This window comes from Thalassophryne amazonica, chromosome 2, assembly GCF_902500255.1.
Source record: "Thalassophryne amazonica chromosome 2, fThaAma1.1, whole genome shotgun sequence".
Classification (NCBI taxonomy): domain Eukaryota; kingdom Metazoa; phylum Chordata; class Actinopteri; order Batrachoidiformes; family Batrachoididae; genus Thalassophryne; species Thalassophryne amazonica.
In genome coordinates, this window is record NC_047104.1 from 26,039,553 (window position 1) to 26,065,676 (window position 26,124).

At 41.9% G+C, this 26,124-nt stretch overlaps 1 protein-coding gene across 1 annotated transcript in view; it reads left to right on the forward strand.

Annotated features, from left to right (window-relative positions):
* ntrk3b (neurotrophic tyrosine kinase, receptor, type 3b) overlaps positions 1-26,124 on the forward strand; it is a 618,832-nt gene that overhangs the window by 455,111 nt on the left and 137,597 nt on the right. The window contains exon 11 of the mRNA XM_034184491.1: positions 10,372-10,560. Within this exon, the coding sequence (XP_034040382.1) occupies positions 10,372-10,560 (189 nt within the window). The remainder of the gene's footprint in view (positions 1-10,371; positions 10,561-26,124) is intronic.

Below are 26,124 nucleotides of genomic sequence, written 5' to 3' on the forward strand. Positions count from 1 at the left end.
AGCAGCTGCACAATGGGGTTACACATTGCGCAGCTGCTGTGAAAAAAAAAAAATTACATGCCACCCACAGGACTCGAACCCGCACTTTCCAAAAGCTCTGATTGCCAGTCAGTAACTTTACCACTGAGCTGCCATCACTGTCCTGTGAAAGGTACAGGAAACTGACTGATATCAGGAAGGACATGGACATATTTAAAAAAAATAAAACCACACACCATATAACGACAGCGGCACATCTCAGGGTTGCTGTGTGGCCTTCACCCACTTGCCTCAATTCGGATAACGGACTTCTTCAAACTTAGTGCACATAAACAATGTCAAATGTGTATGTGCTGTCTTTAATTCTGATGTGTGCCATTATTACGGTAAACAAGTAATAATTGTGGACTAATTGCTGTCTGACATAACTGGAGTGTAAACATAATTTCTCCACTGTGAGATCAATAAAGTATATCTCATAAAAAAATACTCCATTGTATTGAATCCCTCTTGTCAAATGGACAATGAAATATGATCTGTCTGTTCCTCTGTAGATGACCCATGGTCACAGATGTACAGTCATGAAATCACATGAATGAGAAGTGGTGTGCTCTTATGTCCACATCTGCTGTCGGCATGTGCAGCCAGCCCCACGCGCATGTCCTCTCCAACACGATTGTGGACAGCGCGCCGCAGGACAGCCATGCCCAGCCATGACGTTCTGGACATCCGCAGCCGTGACGTCCAGATCCACAGCTGCTCCTGTCAGCGGCCACAGCTCCTGTCAGTTCAGCGCACACACCAATGTGTCTCTGTGTCTGCTTGCAAAGCCACACTCGTGGGGCACTTAGACAAATTTCACATCCACCTCAACAGTGATTGTCTGCTGACTGTTTTCGTGATGATAGTGCGAATGGCCACACATTTTCTAAGTACCATGTGAGCGGTGTTAGATGTTCGCGAGTGTCACCTGGAATTTGGCCGACACCTGCAGCAAGAGGGTTCGATGGGCTCGCACAGCGCACACTCTGTCTTTCAGCCGTTGGTCTGCACAAATACTTGTAGCAACAGGTGTATGAGGCAGCTATAATTTTACACGTTTTGCACAAGATCCCTGCTTCCTGCACACTTTATGCACAAATCGACCAAATTCGCACTATGTGTGAAGAGGCCCTAATTAAGCTTCAGGAAACAGAACCAAAGGAAAGGAAATGTGGTTAATACAACCTGGTCTCACGGCAAGTTGTGATTCAGCATCACAAAATATACATTAATCTATTGGTTTGTGATATTGTAACAGGAAAGTGCCTCATTTTCGTCATGGCAGCACAGATTCATTCTAATTCATTCTGTGATGGCTGCACAAAATTAAAAGTGAAGCGGGGGAGGGGGGTCGGGTGGTTATGGTTAGGGTGGGGGGAAAGAGTAAGATTAGATTATGGTTAAGGTTAGGGTCGGGGTAGGAGTAGGGTTAGGAATAGTGAGTTAAAAAAAAAACCCTGTCATGAAAATTTGACTCATTTCGTCATGGGAGCACGAAAAAAAAAATAAATGTGAGACTGGGCTGGGTTAATAATGATCCTGATGTTGTGCCACGTAGAGCAGTCGCCTCCTTATTTTAATCATTAGTAAAAATCTGATATTCAATTAAAAGGTTACATTTCCTGACTCTTTTTTTTTTCTGCCAATGGTCAATTTGCTGTGAAGTCACTCAGGTGTTCATGAGAAATCAGAGAGATGTTTTGAAATATGAAGCAACAGCGCTGCAGATTTGATGCAGATTTAATGCAGATTTAACAGAATTCACACTTCTGCTGGAGGCCATGCTCAGCTCACCACTATAAAAAAAAATCAGTTTCCATGGAGATTATGATGGAGAAAATGCAAAATTAGGCTTTCTGTGGACTTGTAAGTGATTTGCAGGAATCTGGTGCAAAGCTGGTGTAAATCATGAAAAGCTTCTGAATATAAAATCATTTCCAATAAATTCTGCTCAGCATGACAGAAAAGTAATGCACAGCAACAACTGTAGTATGGCGGTGATCCCTGTAAGTCAACTTCAAAATCTCTCACACGTTCCTTTCAGAAGCATCTCATCTTTAAATGATGTTGACTTTATTTGATCAGATAAAGAAGATACACACACAGACCCACTTAAAAATAGATTCCAAATTTAAAATCTCATATGACTACCTTTTCCTTTTCTAAACCTGAATATGAAACAAGCATTAACCATACGAGGTCTGTCCAAAAAGTATTGTACCTTTTTTATTTTTTTCAAAAACTATATGGATTTGATTCATATGTTTTTACATCAGCCAAGCTTGAACCTTCTTGCGCATGCGTGAGTTTTTCCACGCCTGTCGGTTGTGTCATTCGCCTGTGAGCACGCCTTGTGGGAGGAGTGGTCCAGCCCCCTCGTCGGATTTTCATTGTCAGGAAATGGCGGAATGATATGGGCTTTTTTTCCATCAGAATTTTTTCAGAAACTGTTAGAGACAAGCAGCTGGAAACCATTCGAAAAATGTATCTGGCTTTCAGTGAAAATTTTACGGGCTTCACAGAGAATAAGGACTGTTACTACAGCTTTAAGGATGCCCCACAATGGCGCACGGCGCACCGCGCTCCAAGCCGCCATCGAGAAGCAGAAAACACCACATCATTTCTAAACGGATCGCTGTGTGGAGCTGGGACCGTCGTGTGCTCTTTCTCTGGTTATCACAAGAGCTGGACATCAACCATTTTCCAGCAGATTTCACGTTTAACAAGAGATTTTCTCACAGAAAGCCGCGCGGAGGCTTCACGCGTCAGGACCGATTCGCTGACGAGTTGGGACATGCCTATCTCTGGTGGTGTTTTCTGCCTCTCGATGGCGGCTCGGAGCGCGGCGCGCCGTGCGCCATTGTGGGGCGTCCTTAAAGCTGTAGTAACAGTCCTTATTCTCTGTGAAGCCTGTAAAATTTTCACCGAAAGCCAGATAAATTTTTCGAATGGTTTCCAGCTGCCTGTCTCTAACAGTTTCTGAAAAAATTCTGATGGAAAAAAAAGCCCAAATCATTCCGCCATTTCCTCGCAATGAAACAACAACGAGAGGGGTGGACCAGTGCTCACTCAAAGCCTGCCCACAGGCAAATGACGCAACTGACAGGCGTGGAAAAACTCACGCATGCCCACGAAGGTTCAAGCTTGGCTGATGTAAAATCATATGAATCAAATCCATATAGTTTTTGAAAAAAATAAAAAGGTACGATAGTTTTTGGACAGACCTCGTATTGGAACCCAGCACATTCTACTGAACTCAGCACTGATGTGATTTATATAGAAATATTTCAGGTCATTTGATTTTTATATGCTGCATATTGAACAGTCGTCCTCTGACTTGTGTGGCAGAGTAACAGGATGGATGTGATGTCATAGAGGCTGGATGTGGAGTCGGAGTAGCATGATGGATATGCAGCCCAGTCTCACACTTTTTTTTTTTACTATTTCTAACCCCCTTCCTCTAACCATACCCCCCCCCCCGCATTACGTTATCACAAGCTAATAAATGAATTTACTTTTCTTGCTGGCATCATCAAATGGCGTGACATTGGGTTGAGATGTGATGTCATAGGGGCTGGAAATGAAGACATAAAGTAAATCACGTCAGCATTCATTGAGTGTTTTATTGGTGTTCTGTGGTATTTTTACTGTGGTGCTGGAGGGTGTTTTAAAATAGTATTTATTCTTCAGTCTTGATTACCAGAGTGAGTGACTTTTATGTTGCTCCTCTGCTTTGCAACATGTTCCTCTAATAAAAACACATGTTGCCTCCCAGAGGATTAGCATTCACCTGTAGCGGAGATGTGCTGTTTTTGGGCTGCTGTGCCTGAATGTGCCTCTTGGTCTCCTTTGTGATTTCCATGCAAACACTGACAGATGCTCAGCATCAGGGAATTTCACATTGTAATACGATGACAGGAAGCATGGCAGCAGAATGCACGTGTTTGGATATGCTGCTGCGTTTATGATGCAAACTATTTTCTGTAATAATGCTGCAGCGTGCTTTTCATTTGACTCATTTGATTGCATTGCCATGAAAGAAGAATGAAACAGTTTGAATCCACACTCAGACCGCTGTGTGCGTTGTTTTCAATTTGCATTTTGGCTGCATAACAGGTAATAAAATGTATGCCTGTGTTTGGCAAAGGTCGCGACCCTGTTGTTGTAATAAGTCAGAGAGCTGACTCTGAAGAGCTGGGCTGCTGGATGATGTCAGAGTGGTGTCGAATGCAGAGATCTTCCAGGCTAATATGCTGTCAGAGATAAGCTGATGGAGCGCCGTGGGAACGCGGTCAGAATCACAATCTCTGTTTCGTTTATTTTCATTCTGAGCATCCACAATCAAGCACCTGCACAACTGAAGCGATCTGAGTTTGTGATGCTGTGCGTGTGCTGCTTGGAGGATGCACTCGTGGCTTCAGATGCAGTGAAATGTTTGGAGCAGGTTTGCATTTTCTCACCATTGGTTGGGGAGCGCTGTGTAAATATTAGCTGCTGCTCTGTGAGTGGGAGGTTGAGCCCGTTTGACAGGTAAATGTTTTCCACGTCGTCTTCCCCGCGGCACTCAGACCTGTCATCCAAGCGCTGTGCACAACCTTCAGGCGTGGCCACGTGATCGTGGCATTTAGCAATTAGCTGGCTTTATGGTGACACTAATGCTAGCCTGTGTGTTTGCACAGTGAGCAGCCACCATTAACTTCACACTTTGAACCTTCTCATTGAACGTCAAAATGAAAAATGCATCATGTTTTTGAGTTTATGAAGCTTCACGGGATGTTTCAGTGGCAGAACCTCACTGAACGTTATGTGAGAGGTTTGTGAAAGATTCTGAACTGAATCATTCTTCTTCCTACTTTCACTGCACATCCTCAAGTTAATTGCCGTCCGAATGAACTACCTTTAAAAAGAATCTCAGCCGTCACTACCACAAGCAGATTGCACAGGAAGTCATCACAATCTGCACAAGCGATTCCCAAACAAAGGCAAAAGTCCTGCAGAGTCACCTTCAGCCAGAACGTTTACTGGTGGAAAACACGCTCAGATGATTTGACACGCAACCCCAGAGTGCAGCTTTATGGTCAAATTAAAGAAAGAGTCTATGAAATGAAGATTGTAATTAAATAGTTTTCTGTCCCCCATAAAAGGATATTAGTGAGAACAATAGTGCTGCAGAGGAACATGGACTCAAACCACATCCAGCAACAAAAGCCTGATTCCACACAAACACAAGACGCTCACATGAAGCCACGCCTTGATTTTGTTCAATAACTGAATAAATATGCATGAATAGAACTCTGACAAAAACTTAGGCTGTTGCATTAGTTTCTTGACTGAGTGATCCAGACTCACTACTTTCTTATAAACATATTCTTATGTTTAGTTATTTCCTAATTTTAGGTCTGTAGATGCCTAAAACACACAGTCTGACCAGGTAACACCTGGTTGTGATGAATCTGGTCCCACAGATCCCAAAGCAGACCCGTGAGGTGGTAGATGTGGCAAAGGTGAGGTCTGAAAACTTGCACAGGTGACACACCAGCACACTACAGAACCACCCGGAGAGGCCGCGAGTCCATCCCCACCTCCTGAGAAACGGGTTTCCCAACATGTTTTCCTTTTCTCTTTAGTATCAAAGCTACAGTGATAAAGGTAGGTTTGCCTATGGATATAAAGTTCCTAGTTCAAGCATTGAAGTGCTCTTCTAATTACCTTGGCCGGGTTCACGGGTTTCTGCATTAGCACTCTGACAATGCCTTAATGAAGGAGCCATTTACAAATGTGAAGGAGAGTCAGGCTGCTCTAATTTAGATTGAATCCCAAACTGTAAGAAACAGATGATCCAAGCATCAGATCTGATTAATTGATTTGGCTGAATTAGCTAATGCAACAGAGTGATGGTGGCTGTTCTGGCCGTGCCATCAGCAGTCAGGGACAAATTTTAGCTGCATGGAAACAGAAGATTTGGTTTTGCTAGAAAATGTATCAAGTTAGAGCCAATAAAAAGAATACAATGTCCACAAAGAACTCATCTGCAAGTTTTCTTTTCATCAGTATTTTCACCTGTAGATCAGACACTTATGTGTCACTTAAGCATGACATTTGCCACGTCATAGAGAACATTCACCCTCACTCGGACTTGGCATGAAGATATACACACTTTTATTCCATTTAGTGGACAGGAAAAAAAAACAAACTCTCATAAGCAGCGGTGGTTTTGCATCACTCAGGCAACAAACGTACAATTTTTTAAGATGTTCTCAAGCCAAGTAGCCCAATTTCATGACATTCAAATCTTTGTCTCATTTTATCAAGGAGCTTGTTGTACTTTGAGCACGATGGGTTGGAACGAGACTAGCTCCTCCCTGTGTCATTGATCTGGTGCTAGCATGTGATCAGACAGGCTTTTATATGACATCACAAAGGGGATAAGATCTGTGACTTTCTGTGTTTTATTTCATGTATCTGAATGTTTAGCAGTGTGGCGCTGTGCCGCAAGCACACAGCCTGCCTAAACTGCCAACTGTAAGCAGACATTTAGTGCATCGCGATAAACAGACATTTAGTTCAGCACTATAAGGCCCCTTCACACATAGTGCGAATAAGTACAACTCAGGGTGACTCATGGCGAAACAGCTCGTATGAGCGAACAACGAAACATCGCGCTAGCGGGCAGGTGTGCACGATCAACAGTTCATGCAATGGTTCGTGCGACGGTTCGTGCACACAACGGTGTCTGTAAAACAGCTGCACAGCTGCAGCTGCTTGCACTGTGTTCCATGGGACGAGGTGCACCACATTGTGCCGCTGATGTGGAATAAATAAAAAATAAAAACCAGCTGGTACGTGTGAAACCACATTGCGCCGCTGCTGTGGAATAAATAAAAAAGAAAAAATACATGCCACCCACAGGATTTGTACCTGCACTTTACTGATTGCCAGCCCGAAACTTTACCACTGAGCTACCATCGCTGGCCTATAAATGGTGTGGGAAAATGCCTGGAATCAACATGAGATGGACGTATTAAAAAAAAACACACACACAGCATAAAAAAACACATCATTTCACTGAATCACTCTTATCAAGTATGATCCATCTGTTCCTCTGTAGATGACCCAATGTCACAGACGTACAGTCATGAAATGACATGAATGAGAAGCAGGGTGCTCTGATCATGTGCACATCTGCTGGTGCCGTGTCCAGCCAGCCCTGCGTGTGTGTCCTGCCCAACACGTGTGTCTTGTGGACAGCGTGCCACAGGACTAACACCGCATCATGTGGAACAGAGCTCACGTGGGTGATGTGACACTCAGATCGCCCACTGTGTGTTATGATCTGACGGTCCGTTTCAACCTGGGGTAGCCTGTCAATGTGCATGCCGTGCATGCGCTTGTTCGCTGCAGCCCATCGCCACAGAGATATATGTTTTTATTTATGTCCACTGTGAGGACAGCAAGCAGAGACATGTGCGTCACAGTTGGCAGTTGTTAGCCCATGTCCGTCCAAACACAGTACATGTTGTTCAGCCATGATGTCCAGATCCACAGATCTCCACAGCCGCTTCTGTCGGTGGCCACACCTCCTGTCAGTTTAGAGCACACACCAACTCACTATGTCTGTTTGCAAAGCTACACTCGTGGAGCACTTAGACAAATTTCACATCCAGCCCGACAGTGATTGTCTGCAGAGTGTTGTCATGTTAATAGTGTGACTGACCACACATTTTCTAAGTGCCATGCGAGCGTTGTTAAATGTGCATGTGTGTCACCTGGAATTTGGCTGACACCTGCCGCGAGAGTGTTCGATGGGTTCGCACAGTGCACACTCTGTCTTTCAGCCCCAGTGTGCGCAAATAGTTGTAGCAATATGAGGCGTTGGATGCAGCTACGATTTTACATGTTTTGCATACAATTCCTGCTTCATGCGCACTTAATGTGCAATTTGAGCAAATTCGAACGATGTGACACTGACGACACTGACATTAAAAAGGTGAGGTGTGCCTCTGCTGACAGTGTTACATTCACAGTTTACACATGCGTTTGACAAATACTGAACACAGGAAGCCTGTTAAGCTCTGCAGCTCACCATCAAACAAAAATAATGATAGAATGAAAATATTTCCTATTAACAGAAACAAACTCATCATGTGATGGTGCCTTTATAGCAAAATGTATGCTGTTAATAACTCTGATTACATTCGGGAAACCGGCTCTCTCTGTAAAATGTGCTGTAATGTTGGAATGTACCTGATGACATTTGGATGATTGCGTTCCACACACACATGGCTCGGCGCAAGGTTGACTGGCACACTCCTGACTGATCAGCCAGCTCACGCTGATGTCTGGATGCCCAGTGTGGTCGGCACCTGTGTGGGCACAGACAACCCCTGGGTCCACATCATATTGCGCTCTGGGCCGACCACAGTTCTGTGAGCATCTCCAGTAACAGTGGCCTTGGAAATCAAAAGCGGTTTGTGAGCCAATTATCCTCATTTGGAAGTAAATCCTCACGTTCCCTGAATACAGGCTCATGTCAAATTGCACCATTTGCAAAGTCTTCTGATGCTAATGCAGCCACTGTTGGTGCCATTTTACACATCACTTTGCGTGTGCTTTTATATCCACACATATAATTGCAAACACGTGGGTGTGTTAAATGTTCATCAGTGTGTCTCTGATGTGCACATCACTCTGATGACTTATTGTTTTCACACTATTAATGGTTCCCTGTGTCATCTGTACATGTTGGAGATGGCACAATAGCTGTAGAAACGCGCGTACACCAGCCAGGATTTTTGCATGATGCACTGCACATTTCCACACACAAGTCACTTTTGATACATCTGCACGTGGACGTGGAGACAGACGTATGCCAGGTTTTTGTGCGTACGCACGCTTTGTACATGAGGCCCCAGGTGTTATGTATTGCAGCGCTGTAAGCAGCCATTTCGTGCAGCACGGTAAGCAGCCATTTAGTGCAGTGTTGTAAGCAGAAGTATCGTGCAGTGCCGTAAACAGACATTTAGTGCAGCACTGTAAGCAGCCATTTAGTGCAACACTGTAAGCAGCTGTTCAGTGCAGCACCGTAAGCAGACATTTAGTGCAGTGTCGTAAGCAGAACTAATCTTGGCAGCGCCGTAAGCAGACATTTAGTGCAGCATTTTAAGCAGACATTTAGTGCTGTATACTTAGTTCAGCTCTGCAATGGCAGCAGATGTTTAGTTGCATTGCTGTAAACAGATGTTTAGTGCAGTGCTGGAAACAGATCGTTACTGTTGCACCAAGGCTTTAGTGTGGAAGGTCACCTTATGGCTGAGGGTCTGGCTGCAGGTCCTTGGGCCTGTGACTGGATGCTGCTGACAGACTGATCTTTGTGGGGAAACAGATTCACTGCAGCTGATGACTTTCTACACTCTTGTTATTCTCCATCCGCCCTGTCGTACTTTTTGCTCGATTTATTCGATTTGAAGATTGCACTTGTCAAAGCACGGCGCTGGCTTTGACACATCTGTGATACAACAGCTCACCTTGGATGACAGTTTATTCATGTCAGGGACCTTTTTCAGAGTTTGATCAAATGAAAAATTATGCAGATTTGTGACAGCAACACGGTGTTTATAATAATCCTGCAGAGAATGCGAGCTCCTTGTTTTTGTAAAACCCAACATTATACTGCAGTAACACTCATCACAACTATGATTAACACACAGAAAGGCTCATTTGATCGATGAAATTATTAAGAACAACTCACCTGACAAAGGTTTCATTATGATGTTGGCATAAATCAATAAATTAGAGATCAGCATTTCAATACAAGTTTGCCTTATAAAATAAATAACCTTGAGTATGTTTGTGTCAACAGCTTCACATTGAATTATTGTAGAAAAAAAATGAATTTCCACTATTGCAAATTCACACTTGAAGGGTAGGGGTGGTGGCCAAGCAGTTATATCTGGTTAGTTCCAGAGTGGAAGGTCCCTGGTCCCCTGTCCATTCTCCATGTAATGTGGAGCTGCATCTGGATCCACCTCAGATCTGCTGTGGCAACCCAGAGTGAACACAAGGGAGAAGCTGAAGCGTCTTACTAATTTACACTGGAAATACAAAATAAAATAAAAAAAATCAATCATCCATCATCAGAAGTATCAATTTCTTTTGTGGTATAATTAATGAAGCTGAAGTTGATTGGAGTTGAGGTTTTGGACAGGAGTGTTTGGAGAAAGTCCAATAGACACATTGATCAAAGAGAAGAAGATATGAAATGAAGTTGAAAAAAGTCATTATGTCAAAGCTTTGTGCACATGCACGCCCAGACTTTTAACATTATACTAAGTTATTGTTGTTTGGTTCCAGGCCCAGTAGCTGTGATCAGTGGAGAAGAAGACTCTGCCAGCCCTCTCCATCATGTCAACCATGGGATTATTACCCCCTGCACTCTTGATGCAGGTCCTGATGCGGTTGTCATTGGGATGACTCGCATTCCAGTGGTAGAGAATCCTCAGTACTTTAGACATGGACACAACTGCAACAAGCCAACGACCCGTAAGTACAATGAGCTCAAACATTCTCTCTGTATTTGTTACTCCTCATTATGTCACAGTTGAGTGTAACTTGTTACTAGTACTCTGTGAGACCATGATTCACTTTGTTACATCATATTAACCATTTATTGTTAAAGTCAGAACAGAGGACTGGACTGCTTGGATATTTATTTACATCCTTCAATTAGTACATTTTCAAGAATTCACGTGGTCTTCATTTTGCATTTGTGGCTCTTTTACAGCCAGTATGTGATAAAACACGTCCATGATCCTATATTTCCAGTGTCACAATTGATGCATGAAGTGACTAAATTCAACTTTGTGCCTAGTGCCAAGTACAAGAACAACTGAGAGTCTAAAAACTTTCCACAGGCCTGTCTATGTAAATCCTGTGGACCATTGTCTGCTGAGTGTCCAAGATGAACTTTGGTCATGTCAGACTATTTTGTGGAAGCTTGTACACAATCTGGGTGGAGGACTTGTTCATATGGACCCAAATGTAATGTTGTAGCTTTTCTATGATCAAATCCTGAAAGTTTCCAGTAATTCCACTGATGTTACCAGTGTTCACCAGAGGAGGTGTTTCATATCTGAGCATACTCTGAATGTCTTCCAGAAGTCAACCACTGATTGCGTCCTTGCTCTGCAAAGCTCATTAAACACAAGAGCAAATATCAGCAGTAGTTCTTTGCAGAATATTTGATTTCCACAAAGTGTTTGACTCGGTTGGTTGGACTGCTCTGTTAGACAGCCTGAGAGTTTGTTGAATCCCAAGTACTTGTAAGTTGCTGGACATTATAGCCAGTCTATACACAGATACTGTGAGTGCTAGGCAGACTGGAAGCAGTACTCTGTTTCCCAGTGAAAACTGGCATTCCTCAGGGATATGTTCTGGATCCTACACTGTTCAGTTCTTGCATGAACTGGGTGTTGGGTCTGCTTGTGGAAACCTGTGGCTTATGTGCTTTTGTGTAATAGGAAAGTTTTCTGTCCTTGATTTTGCAGGTGATGTTTTGATCTTTGGGAGATCAATGTATACTCTGATTGAACACTTTAAAAGCTGAGTGAGGAATCAGTGTGTCTACACTCTAAAAAATAAACCGCTGTCTCAATGAGAAAATGTGATGTAACAATTCTATCATTTGTTTAAAGTTATTTCATTGACATTAACTCAGTTGAAAGTTGAAATAACTTATGAAAATTGATGCAAATTGTTCCATCAGTTTTTCTCGTTGAGACAGCAGTTCCGGTTTAGGTTTGTGATTGTCCTGAATCAAGCGTAAGTTTCAGGCTTTACTGACTTCTCAGAGCCATCAGAAGTGTATCTGTATGTGGTGAAAGTGTTGGTCTTGTAGAGAAATTCACTTATCTCAGTTGTGACGTTCATGTCTAGATCTTATTGAGTCTTAACATCAAATGTCAGAGGTGATGCTAATATCTTTGCATGAGAAAGAATGTCCAAGTCTTTTGGGTCCTGGTACTTCCTGTCTTACGGTACTATGGTTGTCAGACTTGGACTCCGACCACAGACCTAAGGCAACGGCTGAATGTCTTTGATTCCAGGTCTGTTTGAAGGCTCCTGGGTCCTGCTGGAATGTCTCTGTGTCAAATGCAGTGGTTACTTATTGAGATTCAAATGAGGAGGATGGCTGACAATGTGATGAACATCTGATTATGTTTGCAACGTGTACTCGTGTGCATGTGTGTGTGTTTCTGTGTGTGCTTATCTGCCTATAATAGGGCTGCACAATATTGGAAACAATTGAGAGTGCAATTTTTGTTTTTTGTTTTTTTCCCATAGCGATATATATTGTGATATATGAATATCTTGCAAGATCATCTTTTCTGTTTCCAAAATAGTTCCAAATGACTGAAGTTGATTTTGTTTTTGCAACCAAGTCTACTTTTTCGGTGGTTCTCGGCCCCTTCACACGTAACAAAAATGAGGCCACGTGGTGCACGAAGGAGGATTCGAATGGCACTCATGAAAAACCATAGCCGCACTTGAATGTCCCGTACAACAGTCGGCACAACCATTCGGCCACAGCACATGCACTCCACATTCGCGTTGCGCTCGTGGTGGAAACTTAAATTGAACAGTGTCAAAAGCTGATTTCTATAGCTGATGTCGTGCACTGAATTCTTTGTGTACTTGACTGTCGTCTGCTTTTCTCAGTCCAGCGAAAATTTGCAACAGAAATTTGTCAAGCTCTTCATCTGACAGCAGTTCTGCTGTAGCTAGATACGTCCCAGCCAGTGTTGCCAAAGTAACTTTATACAGTTACATTTTACAGTTACTTTATACAGTTGCATCATAAGCAGCTGCGGGTAACTTGTCAGCAGCTGCTGAATGTAACTAATAAAGTAACTCATAATCTAACTTGGTCATATTTAAGATTGAGTACTGAGAAAAGTAACTATTAGTTACTTTGCTAATGAGTTACTTTGCTGATTACTCAGTTTTAAGAGTAACCAAATTAGATTACTAGTTACCTTATTAGTTACATTACGTATTAGTTACAAGTTGTTGGCAACTTCTAATAAAGTTATTGCATTAAAGCTGCTAATGAAGTAACTGTATAAAGTAACTGTATAAAGCAACTAAAAAAGTAACTAATAAAGTAACTTTTCAAAGTTACCTTGGCAACAATGGTCCCAGTGAATATTGCAAATGCCTTCAGACAGCTTACGGTGTACTGGATTTGTTTTTTCTTTTGTGTTAGAAGAAGGAACAGTGTCAATAAGTTGCTAAGCGCCATTGCTGCTGGTGTGCACGCACGGCGTGCATGTGCAGTGGTCGCAGTGTGCAATGGTACAAAACATATGGAACCAAATTTGCACGCTAAATGGAGCACAATGGCAAATGAGACGAATGATCAATATCACGTGTCAATATCACGGATATATTCAGGCGTTATATAATTGCATATATTTATCACCATGAATGCTGTCTCATTGTATAATAAAGGGAATTGAGGAATCATCGTATTGTCTGAATTTTGAACAATTTCAAATTTTTGCCATATGTTCATATATCATGAGCACAAAGGATTCGAACGGTCCATACATGCTACAGTACAGCATGTTTCTTTGTGACAGAGCTGTAACACATTTGTCTGTCACGCATGACAGGCTTTAGATACACACATGACAAACATGAGATATTTTCTAAGATTTATTGTGAGTGTTCAGTCTCTGTCACAGTGTGCTGTTTATCTTTCCGATCAGAAGCGCTGCAATACTTCCACATCTATGATGTCAGTGTGTTCATATAGAACTGTCATCGGGTGGCGCTGTTCCAGGCTCTTCATAGAAGATCTATTTCAACAGAAGCAGTCTTCTGTAAACCAGCTCCTGGTGTTCAGACTCCGCTCCCTCCCTGAGGACTCGTGTTCCAGGTTGGGGAACAACAAGACCACTTTAAGGCCTAATTACTCACAATTACATTAACTGCTCAGGAGAATCAGCAGAAAAAAGTGTGCCTGCAGCCCGGCGCCTGCTGGTTCCTTCCAGTCAAACCGCACTGATTTAGACAAAGAAAAGGCTCCTGCTGTCTAACTGATGCTCCACGAGGCCGGGCGGTTCCTGTCACACCTCGCTGTTTATGCCCCTGCTTGCTCGCTAAATGGCCGCTGGTCAGGCTGGGAAGTCGGCTTCCGTCTGGAATCCAATGAGAAGGAAGGAAATCTCATTTAAAGGTGATGAATAAATGACAGCTCTTATGTCTTATGGGTGGTATAAATTGTTAATGAGCAGCCAGTGACTGATTTCTAACATCTCGGCTTTGGCACAGGAGCTGTGACTGTGAGCTAATGAATAAATGAGAGCTTCTCGCCTTCATCATCCACCTGAACGCCAAAAATCACCACGCGCTTCAGCAGCAACCTGAAAGCTTTTGGGTTTTGTGAGGGTCACCTGTGTCATTTGAGAATCGATCAATGTGATAATTAATTATAAATTATTCAAATAAAGAGGTAATTACAGAATTACACATGATGTGCAGAATGCAATACCATTTATTATTCAGGGATTTAATTCTGATGTTACTGTGAGTGTTAAACTACTAGTCCGACAGGACTGGCTCATAAAAAAGCATTAATTTGGTTGTGTAGTCATTTTTCAGGTTATTTACTTCACAATCACCTCTGAAATCAACATTTTCATTGTTGTTTCTGTAGGAACAGCATGCCATTCATTCACTTAAAAAAACCTAAATCTTCCCAAGTATATTTGTCTAGTTTCTCATCAAAATCACTGAACACCTAAAATGTAAAATGTCAGTAAGCTATAAGGACTTATTTTTAGATTTTATATATTTTATATGAATGTTTGTTTTTCTTAAGAATTAATCAGCTAAAGGTCAGCTAGTTTTCTCAGCTAATTTCAAGCTCTTATTTCAGAAGTGTAACACTATTATTATTGGCAAGTTCTTGTTGGAAGATGACTTTTGATTTTGTGAGATAAAGATGAACTAGATTAAAACAAGGACACGCTCTGCATGAGAGGTGTGTGTGTGTGTGTGTGTGTGTGTGTGTGTGTGTGTGTGTGTGTGTGTGTGTGTGCGCGAGTTTTCTTCCCCCTTGTGTGCTTCCTGAGAACCTTCAGCTGCAGTCTCTTTGGCAACCCTTGCAGGACTTGATGGTGCTGCAGCTTCGTTATCGATGGCCGGCTACTACATAATAGATTAATTCATTGACTTCTTATCAACAAACACAGCATAATTCATGCTCAGAATATGCGCAATCTGTTTTTGTTTTCATGGTAGCACTGATACTCACATGTATGCATCTGGAATACACAGGTGATCCCCCAGATGCATGCTGGGTAATTTAGAGTCTTCTTCTTAACCCTGCTGCTGTACAAGTCCAACTATTTGTTCACTGTGCAAATACAGTGAGGTAAAAAGTATTTAGTCAGTCCCTGGTGTGCAAGTTCCCTTACTTAGAAAGATGAGAGAGGTCTGTAATTTTCATCACTGGTACACTTCAACTATGAGAGACAAAATTAGAAAAAAAAAAAAAAAATCCAGGAAATCACATTGTAGGATTTAAAAAAAAATGTATTTGTAAATTATGGTGGAAAATAAGTATTTACTCAATAACAAAAGTTCAACTCAATACTTTGTAACATAATCTTTGTTGGTAATGACAGAGGTCAAACGTTCACCAGGTTTGCACACACTATAGCTTTTATTTTGGCCCATTCCTCCATGCAGATCTCCTCGAGAGCAGTGATGTTTTGGGGCTGTCGCTGGACAACATGGACTTTCAACTCCCTCCACAAATTTTCTATGGGTTGAGGTCTGGAGACTGGCTAGGCAGGGCATTGAAATGCTTTTTACGGAGCCATTCCTTCGTTGCCCGAGCAGTGTGTTTGGGATTATTGTCATGCTGAAGACCAAGCCATGTTGTATCTTCAATGCTCTCACTGATGGAAGGAGGTATTGGCTAAAATCTCATGATACATGGCCCCGTTCATTATTCCCTGAACACGGATCAGTCGTCCTGTCTCCTTTGCAGAAAAATAGCCCCAAAGCATGATGTTTCCACCCACATGCTTCACAGTAGGTATGGTGTTCTTGGGATGCAACTCAGCATTTGTCTTCCTCCAAACACAGCTAGTTGAGTTTTTACCAAAATGTTGTATTTTGGTTTCATCTGACCACATGATGTTCTTCCAATCCTCTTCTGGATCATCCATATGCTCTCTGGCAAACTTCAGACGGGCCTGGACATGTACTGGCTTAAGCAGAGGGACATGCCTGGCACTGCAGGATTTGAGTCCCTCGCTCTGCAGTTCCTTCATCAGGTCCCTCCGTGTAGTTCTGGGATTTTTGTTCACCATTCTCATGATCATTTTGACCCCACGGGATGACATCTTTCATGGAGCCCCAGATCGAGGAAGATTATCAATGGTCTTGTATGTCTTCTATTTTCTTACAATTGCTCCCACAGTTGATTTATTCACACCAACCTGCTTTTGACTATTGTAGATTTACTCTTCCCAGCCTGGTGCACATCTACAATTTTCTTCCTGGTGTCCTTCAACAGCTCTTTGTCTTGGCCATGGTTGAGTTTCGAGCCTGACTGAGGCTGTGGATAGGTGTCTTTTATACAGATAACAAGTTCCAACAGGTGCCATTAATACAGGTAACAGGTGGACGACAGAAGAGCTTCTTAAAGAAGAAGTTACAGGTCTGTGAGAGCCAGAAATCTTGCTTGTTTGTTATTGACCAAATACTTATTTTCCACCATAATTTACAAATAAATTCTTTAAAAATTCTACAATGTGATTTCCTGGAATTTCCTTTTCTCATTTTGTCTTTCATAGTTGAAGTGTACCAATGATGAAAACTACAGATCTCATCTTTCTAAGTAGGAGAACCTGCACAATCAGGGACTGACTAAATACTTTTTTACCCCACTGTAGAAATCTTAAGGTTTTTGCAGCCACAGTTATCTCAGCTGTTACATACTCCAGGCTGCTCTAGGCAGCACATACACTGCAAGATGTCAGAAACTCCAACATCATAAAATGTTAACTTTCTGAGTAACAAATCCATCAAATTTGTGAGCAAACAGAACAAATGATACTTACAGGACAATGCACCAACGTTATAACAAATAATTACAAGTACTTTTGGCTAAAGTAACTTCTATTCAAGCAGATTTAAACACAAACTGTTCAGAATGCTAGCATCCATTATGGGGAAACCCCTAATTGTTATGATGTGAAAGTGAGGCTGGGGTCACGTGGTTTTGTTTACATTCTGTTGACAAAGGGAATTCCCCAGAAACCATGTGGACCTGACAGAAAACAACAAAGTGGGTACTATTTTCACCTCTGGGCTTCAAAGGAAGAACAGAAAAGAAAAACAACATAAGAAATCAACTATAATGGTGGAGGGAGTATTGTGGAGTCCAGGATCACTGTCTGATAGATTATACTGAGGTAAGTTCTTTGATTCTCTGTCCTTAACAGAAATGTTCCTGTTGCATGCCACTGACTTGACTTGACTTTTTTCTTTTGAAAAATGCAATGACCATTTCTTTTAGAAAACTGAGACCAATGGTACTCCACGTCAGCACTTTGGCAATAAACAAACTGTTGTGAAAGTGTAGTGACACGGACCCACAACAGGGGGCGCAAATGAACGGTCAATAGATGAGCCAAAAAGTAACAATTTAATGTTGTGAAATGTGCACAACGAAATACAGACAATCTCAGAATATAATTACAGTCAAATCACAAAGGTGACGTGTGGGCAGGCTCGAGGATAGAAGACGTCTGTCCTGAGAAGAGCCGGAACCACACGATTTCCGCCGCCACAGAACCTGGTGAATACTGGAGCCGCCAAGTCCCGAATTCCCAGGTGATCACCGTCCCCGACTGTCGGATCTGGTACTGCTGGCGAGAACAAAGACAGTCAAGTGTAGGTGTGTGCACACCCAGTAACAACAACGGTGGGAATGCCACCTCCACCTCTCACTCAATATGTGTTGCAGCGATCCCTCAGAGGAAAAAGAGTGCCGTCCTGCACAGCCTCCACAAACGAAGGACCGGTACTCCTGCAAACACTCACAATAGACAGATTCAGAAAATACCACAAAGGCTGAGGATATTACCTCCAATGAAGTACGATATCTCGGCAACGAGGTGGAGATGACGTCTGGTCTTTATGGAGTGAGATGATGTTGAGTAGATGGGTGACAGCTGTCAAGAGATAATGAGTGACAGCTGTCACCCCCGGCTGTGTCCGTGGCGGCAGCGCCCTCTCGTGCCTGAAGCCCGCACTTCAGGCAGGGCGCCCACTGGTGGTGGGCCAGCAGTACCTCCTCTTCTGGCGGCCCACACACAACACAAACGAAAACAAAAATAAAAGTTATTGAAAACATAGGCCAATGGCATGGTATATTCACTGCTAATATTTTTTTTAATATACTCACATTATCAATAGAATGTAGTAATATACAAATAATGAATGTTTATGAGTTCAATGGTACAAATATTTCATGAGGTGAAAGCTAGAACATACCATTCGAGTCAAAGCCAAGTTGAATGGTATGTTCCAGCTTTCACCGAATTAAATATTCCTTCCATTGAAAGAATGTAAAAACATTCATTATTTGTTTTATATAACGGCTAAAAAAGATACTTGTCATTTGATATTTTATTAATTTATAAACAATAGAAAAAGGACTTACATTTTGGTGTTTCACTGCTGCTAAAGTCCGCTTCTGTGCGCATGTACTACCAAAAAAAGACTGTGTACTACCAAAAAAAATCCCGTCAATGTGTGGGTACATGTGTGGGCGCATGTGTGGGCGTGCGTACGTGCACGATCACGTGTGCGCATACATGTGTATGTGTGAGCACATGTGTGCGTGTGCATGAGGATGAGTGCACATGCGTGTGTGTGCATGCGTGTGTGTGCAGAGTGCAATGGTACCAAAAGTATGGAACCAAATTTGCACTGTAAATTGTAGCGAATTTATAGGTCCTTCACATGGGCGCACCAAAATAAATGTAGCGAAATTCTAAATCGCCTCACACGCGGGCAACAATATACATGTAACAAAATTACATGCCTCGCCATGGAGGGACCAATAAATATGAAAGTATTGAAAGTATTCAATAGTAGCATTTACTATCATGTAGTGATGGGTAGTCAACACACTCGCTCTTCATGAAGGTCTCATTGTCAAATTCATCTAGATAAAACAAAATCAATACTGTAATAAGAAAATATTCCTTTTCAGTCTTGTTAGCATGAACAGTTGTATTGTGCTCAGCTAAACCTATAACATTATAGAGACACTAACAGCACAGCATATTTGTGGCCCTGCTACAGACTGGTGTCCTGTCCAGGATGAATCCCACTGCTCACCCTATGGATGCTGGTATAGGCTCCAAGCCCTTGTGAAACTTATACAGAGTAAGCAGGAACAGAAATTGAATTAACAAATGACGCAAATATTATTCATTAACCTGTCACACCACATTTAATAACTAAATCAAATAAATGCTCGATTTGATCGTGTACTCACGTTTCCATGAGCTTGGCAGCTTTAACTCCACCTTCAGTGTACATCAAACATTCACATTTCACCCAAAGTGCTGCACTAGTTTTATCCCTCTTGGAACTGAATGTCATTTATTTTCTGAACCCCTGATATCACACTTTTCCACTTTCTTCTAGCAATCCCAGTCTGTGTTTTCAAACTCTGCTGTCCTTCTTGGTTTTGTAAGATTGTACCGCTGCTCTGTTATTGCAAACAGACACAAGTGGACTGTGCTTCCTGAGACACAGAACCAAAACCATGTGTCAAAGATGTGAATAAGAGAAGTTGTGTCTGTAAGTCAGGGTGCAAACTTCAACCAAAACCACAGTGAGCAGATAGGAGTGATTGTGCATGATAGGAGTGTGAGTAGGAAGTGATTGATGACCTTTTATGAAATGGACTAAAGTCGTTGTTGTTTTTTTGTGGGGAGAACAGGTATGTGACACAAAATATATTGGTGAAGTGAGGAAAAACTCAGACGCTGCCTTCAACAGTTCTCATGTGGCTGCAAAGTCTGTACAGCACAGTAGATAGTAAGTCAGTGTACATTTGATTTGTTTCTGATCCACAATTCACTTTGAATCTGTGCAGTTCTAAGGCAACATTCACATTCCTGGCTGAATTGATGTACAGTGTCTTGCAAAAGTATTCAGCCCCTTGATGAAGTGGTACAGAGGAGGATTTTCTTTCACCAAAACATTAAATCTAGCCCTGCATCTCAGATGTATCTTCTGGCAAATTGTAGCTGAACTTTCAGGTTTTCTGTTTAATAAAACCCTCCTCTGTACCACTTCATCACGAAGCTGTATACCGGGGGATACAAAATGCAAAACATGCACTGTGCACAATTTCTCCAATCACAGCCACAGACGCCTGTAACTTCTTCTGGGTTGTCTGGGTTTCTTGGTGGCTTTCCTCACTCTTCTCCTTCTTGCACAGTCACTCAGTTTTTGATAACTGCATACTCCACACAGATTCACCATAGAGTGCCGTACTGCTTGTATTTCTTCATAACTGATGTAAATAAAGTTCAAGACATAGTCAGTGACTTGGAAATGTTCATGTATCCATCCCCTGACTTGTCTGAAGAAAACTGGCAATAAAACAGATTATTTACAGGTATTATACCAAAGGGGCTGATTACTTATGCAACCCATATTCTTGGCTTTTATATTTTTAATTAATTTTTTATCAAATTGTAGAGATTTACTTTCAGTTTGAGTCTAAGGACAATCATTTTTGAAATTTTTATATTGAGAAACCTGAATTACTTTTTGTATTTCAAATGCCTTAAACAAATTAAAATGCATGAAATACCAAGAGGCTGAATACTACAGAGTTACATCAGGAAGGGCACGTGGCACAAAAACTTGCAGATGCACCTCAGATCTGCTATAGGGCCCAAAGTGAAAACAATTAGATGCCAAAAGCATTTACTTCCTATCTAACCCAATGGTTCTCTCATCAGATGCAGTTACTTACAATGCCACATTGCTGATTTATTACCCAAAACAGACTGTGCACATCCACACAACTAAGAAAAGACCAGATTTGTGTTGCATGTGGGCACACACACATATAAACATGTCACTTTGGTTTTAATGTGTATATGCCCTAATTTTTATTTTATTATTATTTTTGGCCCATTTGCGTAGGTGCTTCAAACTCAAGACTCGGGTTAGTTCCAAATACACAGCCCAGAGGAAGAAAAAATTAATTTTTTCAAGCGGTAATGTGAAAGCAGTCTGTCCTCTGCTTGAACTATTGAGATGCACACTTGGCTGTGGCTGCGATTGCAGAAAAACATGAGGTGCTGTCATTCAGCAGCTTCATCTTCCAGATGAACCCGGGGGCAGTAAACAGGCGAGCCGTTCACTGACATCAGCTTTTTTCCACAGCATCCTGGGAAAATGTAGAAAAGTAAAAGAGATAAAAGCAGAAAGGCAAAGGACAATTCTGCAGGGTAATGACAGATCCGTATCAGGACAGATTTGCCGTGGCTTTGTTTTATCATTCAGTGTGCTCTTTTAATTACAGATTTGTCACGTCCCGCTGGCCACAAACAGACAATAGCTTTTGATGTTGGAGTGTAACACTGATCTTTTCATTGTGTCCTTGTTATTAATAATGTCACGCGTTGCTGTTTGGTGGAGCACAGTTTTCTAATAACGTGATAATAATGCTTCCTGCAGACCAACCTGTTCTAAACTGCACACATAAAGGTTTTAAGCCAAGATTTTTTTTATGGCAAAATGAAATGAAAGCTCCCCTCTCCCACCCCCCATTCACAAATGATCTGAAACTGAACCCAGAAAAACCTAGGATATATATTTGTTAAAACAGAGTTTTTGTTTATTGGTTTGTACATTAAAAATGTTAAAATATATTTGAATCTTAGCAGGCAGCAAACAGAAACAAAGCACAAATTGACAAAATGATTGACTGAATTTCAGTCTCCAACTGACAAAATAGAAAAATGCATCAGTATGAATGCTGGCTTTCATTATTAGAAATGAGGGACATTTGAATGGAGGTGACAGCTGTGACAACTTCTTCTTCTTCTTCTTCTTTCAGCTGCTCCCATTAAGGGTACCACAGCAAACCAATCGTTTCCATCTCACTCTGTCCTCTGCATCTTCCTCTGTCACACCAACCACCTGCACGTTCTCCATTACCACATCCATAAACCTCCTCTTTGGCCTCCCTCTTCTCCTCCTGCCTGGTGGCTCCATCCTCACCATCCTTCTTCCTATATACCCTGGGTCCCTCCTCTGCACATGTCCAGTCTCACCTCTCTGATTTAGTCTCCAAACTGTCCATCTGATATATTCATTCCTAATTCTGTCCATTCTCATCACTCCCAAAGAGAATTGCAACATCTTCAGCTCTGCCACCTCCAGCTGTGCCTCCTGTCTTTGTGTTAGTACCACCGTCTCTAAGTTGTACAACATAACTGGTCTCACTGCTGTCTTGTAAACTTACCCCATCAATCTTGCAGATATCCTTCTCACACAAATTACTCCTGCCACCTATTTTCACCGACTCCACCCTGCCTGCACTCTTATTCGCCACTCTGCCTCACCACTTTTACTTTGGATAGTTGACCTCAAGTATTTAAACTCATCTGCCTTCTCCATCACTACTCCTTGTAACTGCACTAGTCCACAAGGCTCCCTCTCATTCACATACACATACTCAGTCTTGCCAACTTTCATGCTTCTCTCCTGAGCATATCTCCACTTCTCCAGGCTAGTCTCAACTACTCTTCTATCATTACAGATCACAATGTCACCTGCAAACATCATAGTCCATGGAGACTCCTGTCTGATCTTGTCCATCAAACTGTCTATCACCACTGCAGACAGGAAAGGGCTCTGAGCTGATCCTTGGTGTAATCCCACCTCCACCTTGAATGGATCTGTCATTTCTACTGTGTATTTCACCACTGTCAGACTGTCCTTGTACATATCCTGTAGGGGTGTCCAAAAAAATCGATTCACGTCCGAATCGCGATTCTTATTTATTAAGATTCTGAATCGATCCAAAATGTCCAAGAATTGATTTTTAAAAAGCATTTTTTAAACATTTTCTTGCTTACTCGCTGCATGTACTGTTTGTCAGGCAACGACTTCCGTACTACAGTGTCCCCGCAAGGGGGGGGGCGTCCGGCGTGCTTCAAACATTCGTGAGCTGCAGCTTAGCATGGCAGACGAAGAGCTAATTCAGCCAGCACAGTCTTTGCTGAAGGCAAATGTTTGGGTGCATTTTGGATTTTATTATTTGCTGCGTAACAAGGAGCTTGACATGACTTATGCAGTGTGCAAAATCTGCAAAATGAAAGTCAAGTACTTCGGAAACACTTCATATCCGCAAGCCCACATGCTACGTCATCACCCGGAGCTAAAAGAGGGGAGCAGCAGTATCTGCCAACTACTGACCAGTGCTTCGCTAAACTGCCAGCCAACTCCGAATGAGCAAAGCAGATAAGTAAATTTACATCTAGAATCACTTGATTAACCTTGTAAAGCTGCATTTTCTTAAACATAAACATTTTTTAAGTAATATAACTATTTCTCAGAGCTCTTTGAATCGAAAATCGATTCTGAATCGAATCGTCACCCCAAGAATCGGAATCGAATTGAATTGTGAGTTGTACGATTCACATCCCTAATATCCTGCACTACCCTCATATACTTCTCTGCCACTCCAGACTTCCTCATGCAATACCACAACTCTTCTCTTGGCACCCTGTCATAAGCTTACTCTAAATCAACAAAAACACAACGTAAGTCCTTCTGGTCTTGTCTATACTTCTCCATCAGCACTCTCAGAGCAAACATCTGCAGTACTCTTTCTTAGAATGAAACCATATTGGTGCTCACAGATCTTCACCTGTTTTCTAAGAAAAGCTTTCATGACTCTTTCCCATAACTTCATGCTATGGCTGATCAACTTTTTGCCTCTATAGTTACTTCAGCTCTGCTTAAAAAGCAGAACCATCACAGTTTTTTTCCACTTCTCATGCATCCTCTCACTTTCCAAGGCTTTATTAAGGGCCCCTTCACACATAAAACAATTTAAGCCAACTAGCACACAAAGCAGGAATTGCATGCCATTTATGAAAAATTGGAGCTGCCTCCAACGCCTCATACACATGTTGCTACAACTATTTGTGCACACTAGTGGCTGAAAGACAGAGGGTGCCCTGTGAGCCCATTCGATCCCTCTCGCAGCAGATGTCGGCCAAATTCCAGGTGACACACACAAACATTCAACACCACTCCCCTGACACTTAGAAAATGTGTGGCCATTCGCGCTGTCAGCACAAAAACAGTCAGCAGACAATCACTTTTGAACTGAATGTCAAATTTGTCTAAGTGACCCCACGAGTGTGGCGTTGCAAAAATCAACTCACATGTAGTGCATGTGTCTTGCACGTGTGTGCGTCTCGCACGCGGGGCTAGCTGAACACACTGGGCCAGCAGATGTGGACATTAAGAGTGCACTGCTTCATTCATGTCAGTTCATGACTCTATTGCACATGATCCAGCCTTCTCATTTTCTTCATGCATCAGCTCCTCAAAATACTCCTGCCAACTTCTCAACACACACAGTCTGATGAATCAGTCTGTCATGTTTATGGATGTTTTAAAGTTTACTTTATAAAAGTTAATGTTGTTAAAGCTTTGTCAAATATATTTACCATTATAATTGTTTTAGTAATTGATTGAACAATGCCATGGAAGAGGAAAGAGCACAGATAAGGGCCCCTTTATACATAGTACGAATAATTACAACTCAGGGTGACTCACGGCAAAACAGCTCTTATGAGTGAACCATGCGAACATCGAACCGAGAAATGGATTTCTGTAAGACTTTTCCATCTAAAGTACAGATTCAAAGTGCTTTGTAATGATGCCTCAAATTCACTCTCTCTCACACACACACGCACACACACAAACACACACACACACTCAATCAATCAATCAATCAAATTTGTGAAGAATAACAGGTGAATTTGCACACACTGCTGTTACACTTAATTTGCCTAATACAAATTACTGAGAGTGACAATAAAGACTTATCTTATCTTATCTTAACTGCCTCACCTGTGGCTAAAGTCCACCTGTTGTCCATAAAGACTTTGTAGGACTTTGTGTTATTGAAACCCTAAATATGAGTAGCAAAAAGAATATTTTTAAAAGGTCCTTTTAGGTTGTGTTTTTTTTTTTTTTTTGTACAATCTGTAGCAAACTGTCTGTAAGGACAAGCAGCAACAGAAATAGCTTTTAGGTAGCAAGAGCTATTTAAGGCACTGAAACGAACTCACTTTGCTGCAGATGTGATTGTTGAAAGTTTTTTCATGCTGTTCAGTTGGAGGTAGTCATCTGTATACCGCAAATTCTCTCTTTTGTCTCTGTTTTACTTTGGGCTTTGAAGTAGAAGAGAAGAAGAGTGAAGTCCTATATTGACCCTGAGGCCCGTCGGTTCTGGTGCTTATCCACCCAGGTGTGAATGGGTACTGACCTTGGCTGGAGACATAATGTGTGATGGACTGGTGTCTCATTTAGATGAAGACATAAACTTTCATCCACTCATGCTGAAGAATCCAGGGCCAAGCACGGACACTAAAGTATAACTAACTAAAGTATAGTTGCAAAAGTGAACTTTAAATCTGTATATCTGAAATCAGTTCAGAAACATATGAACTTGTGGAAGGGGGTATGGCCAATGTGTCTGGGAGAAGATGACAGATGATATACAGCCACATGTGCATCCGTCGACAGATGCTAAATTAGTAAGGTTTCATTTGGACTTGGAAGACTAAGTGTTTGGGAGGTAACTGTCCCACTGTTCACACTGAAGTCTGTACAGTGGGTACAGAGCAAGCAGGAGCTGTCATTTGAACGTTCATTCATTCATTCATTCATTCATTCATTCATTCATTCATTCAATTTCTTCCATTTATCTGGGTCCAGGTCATGATGGCAGCTGACCAAGCA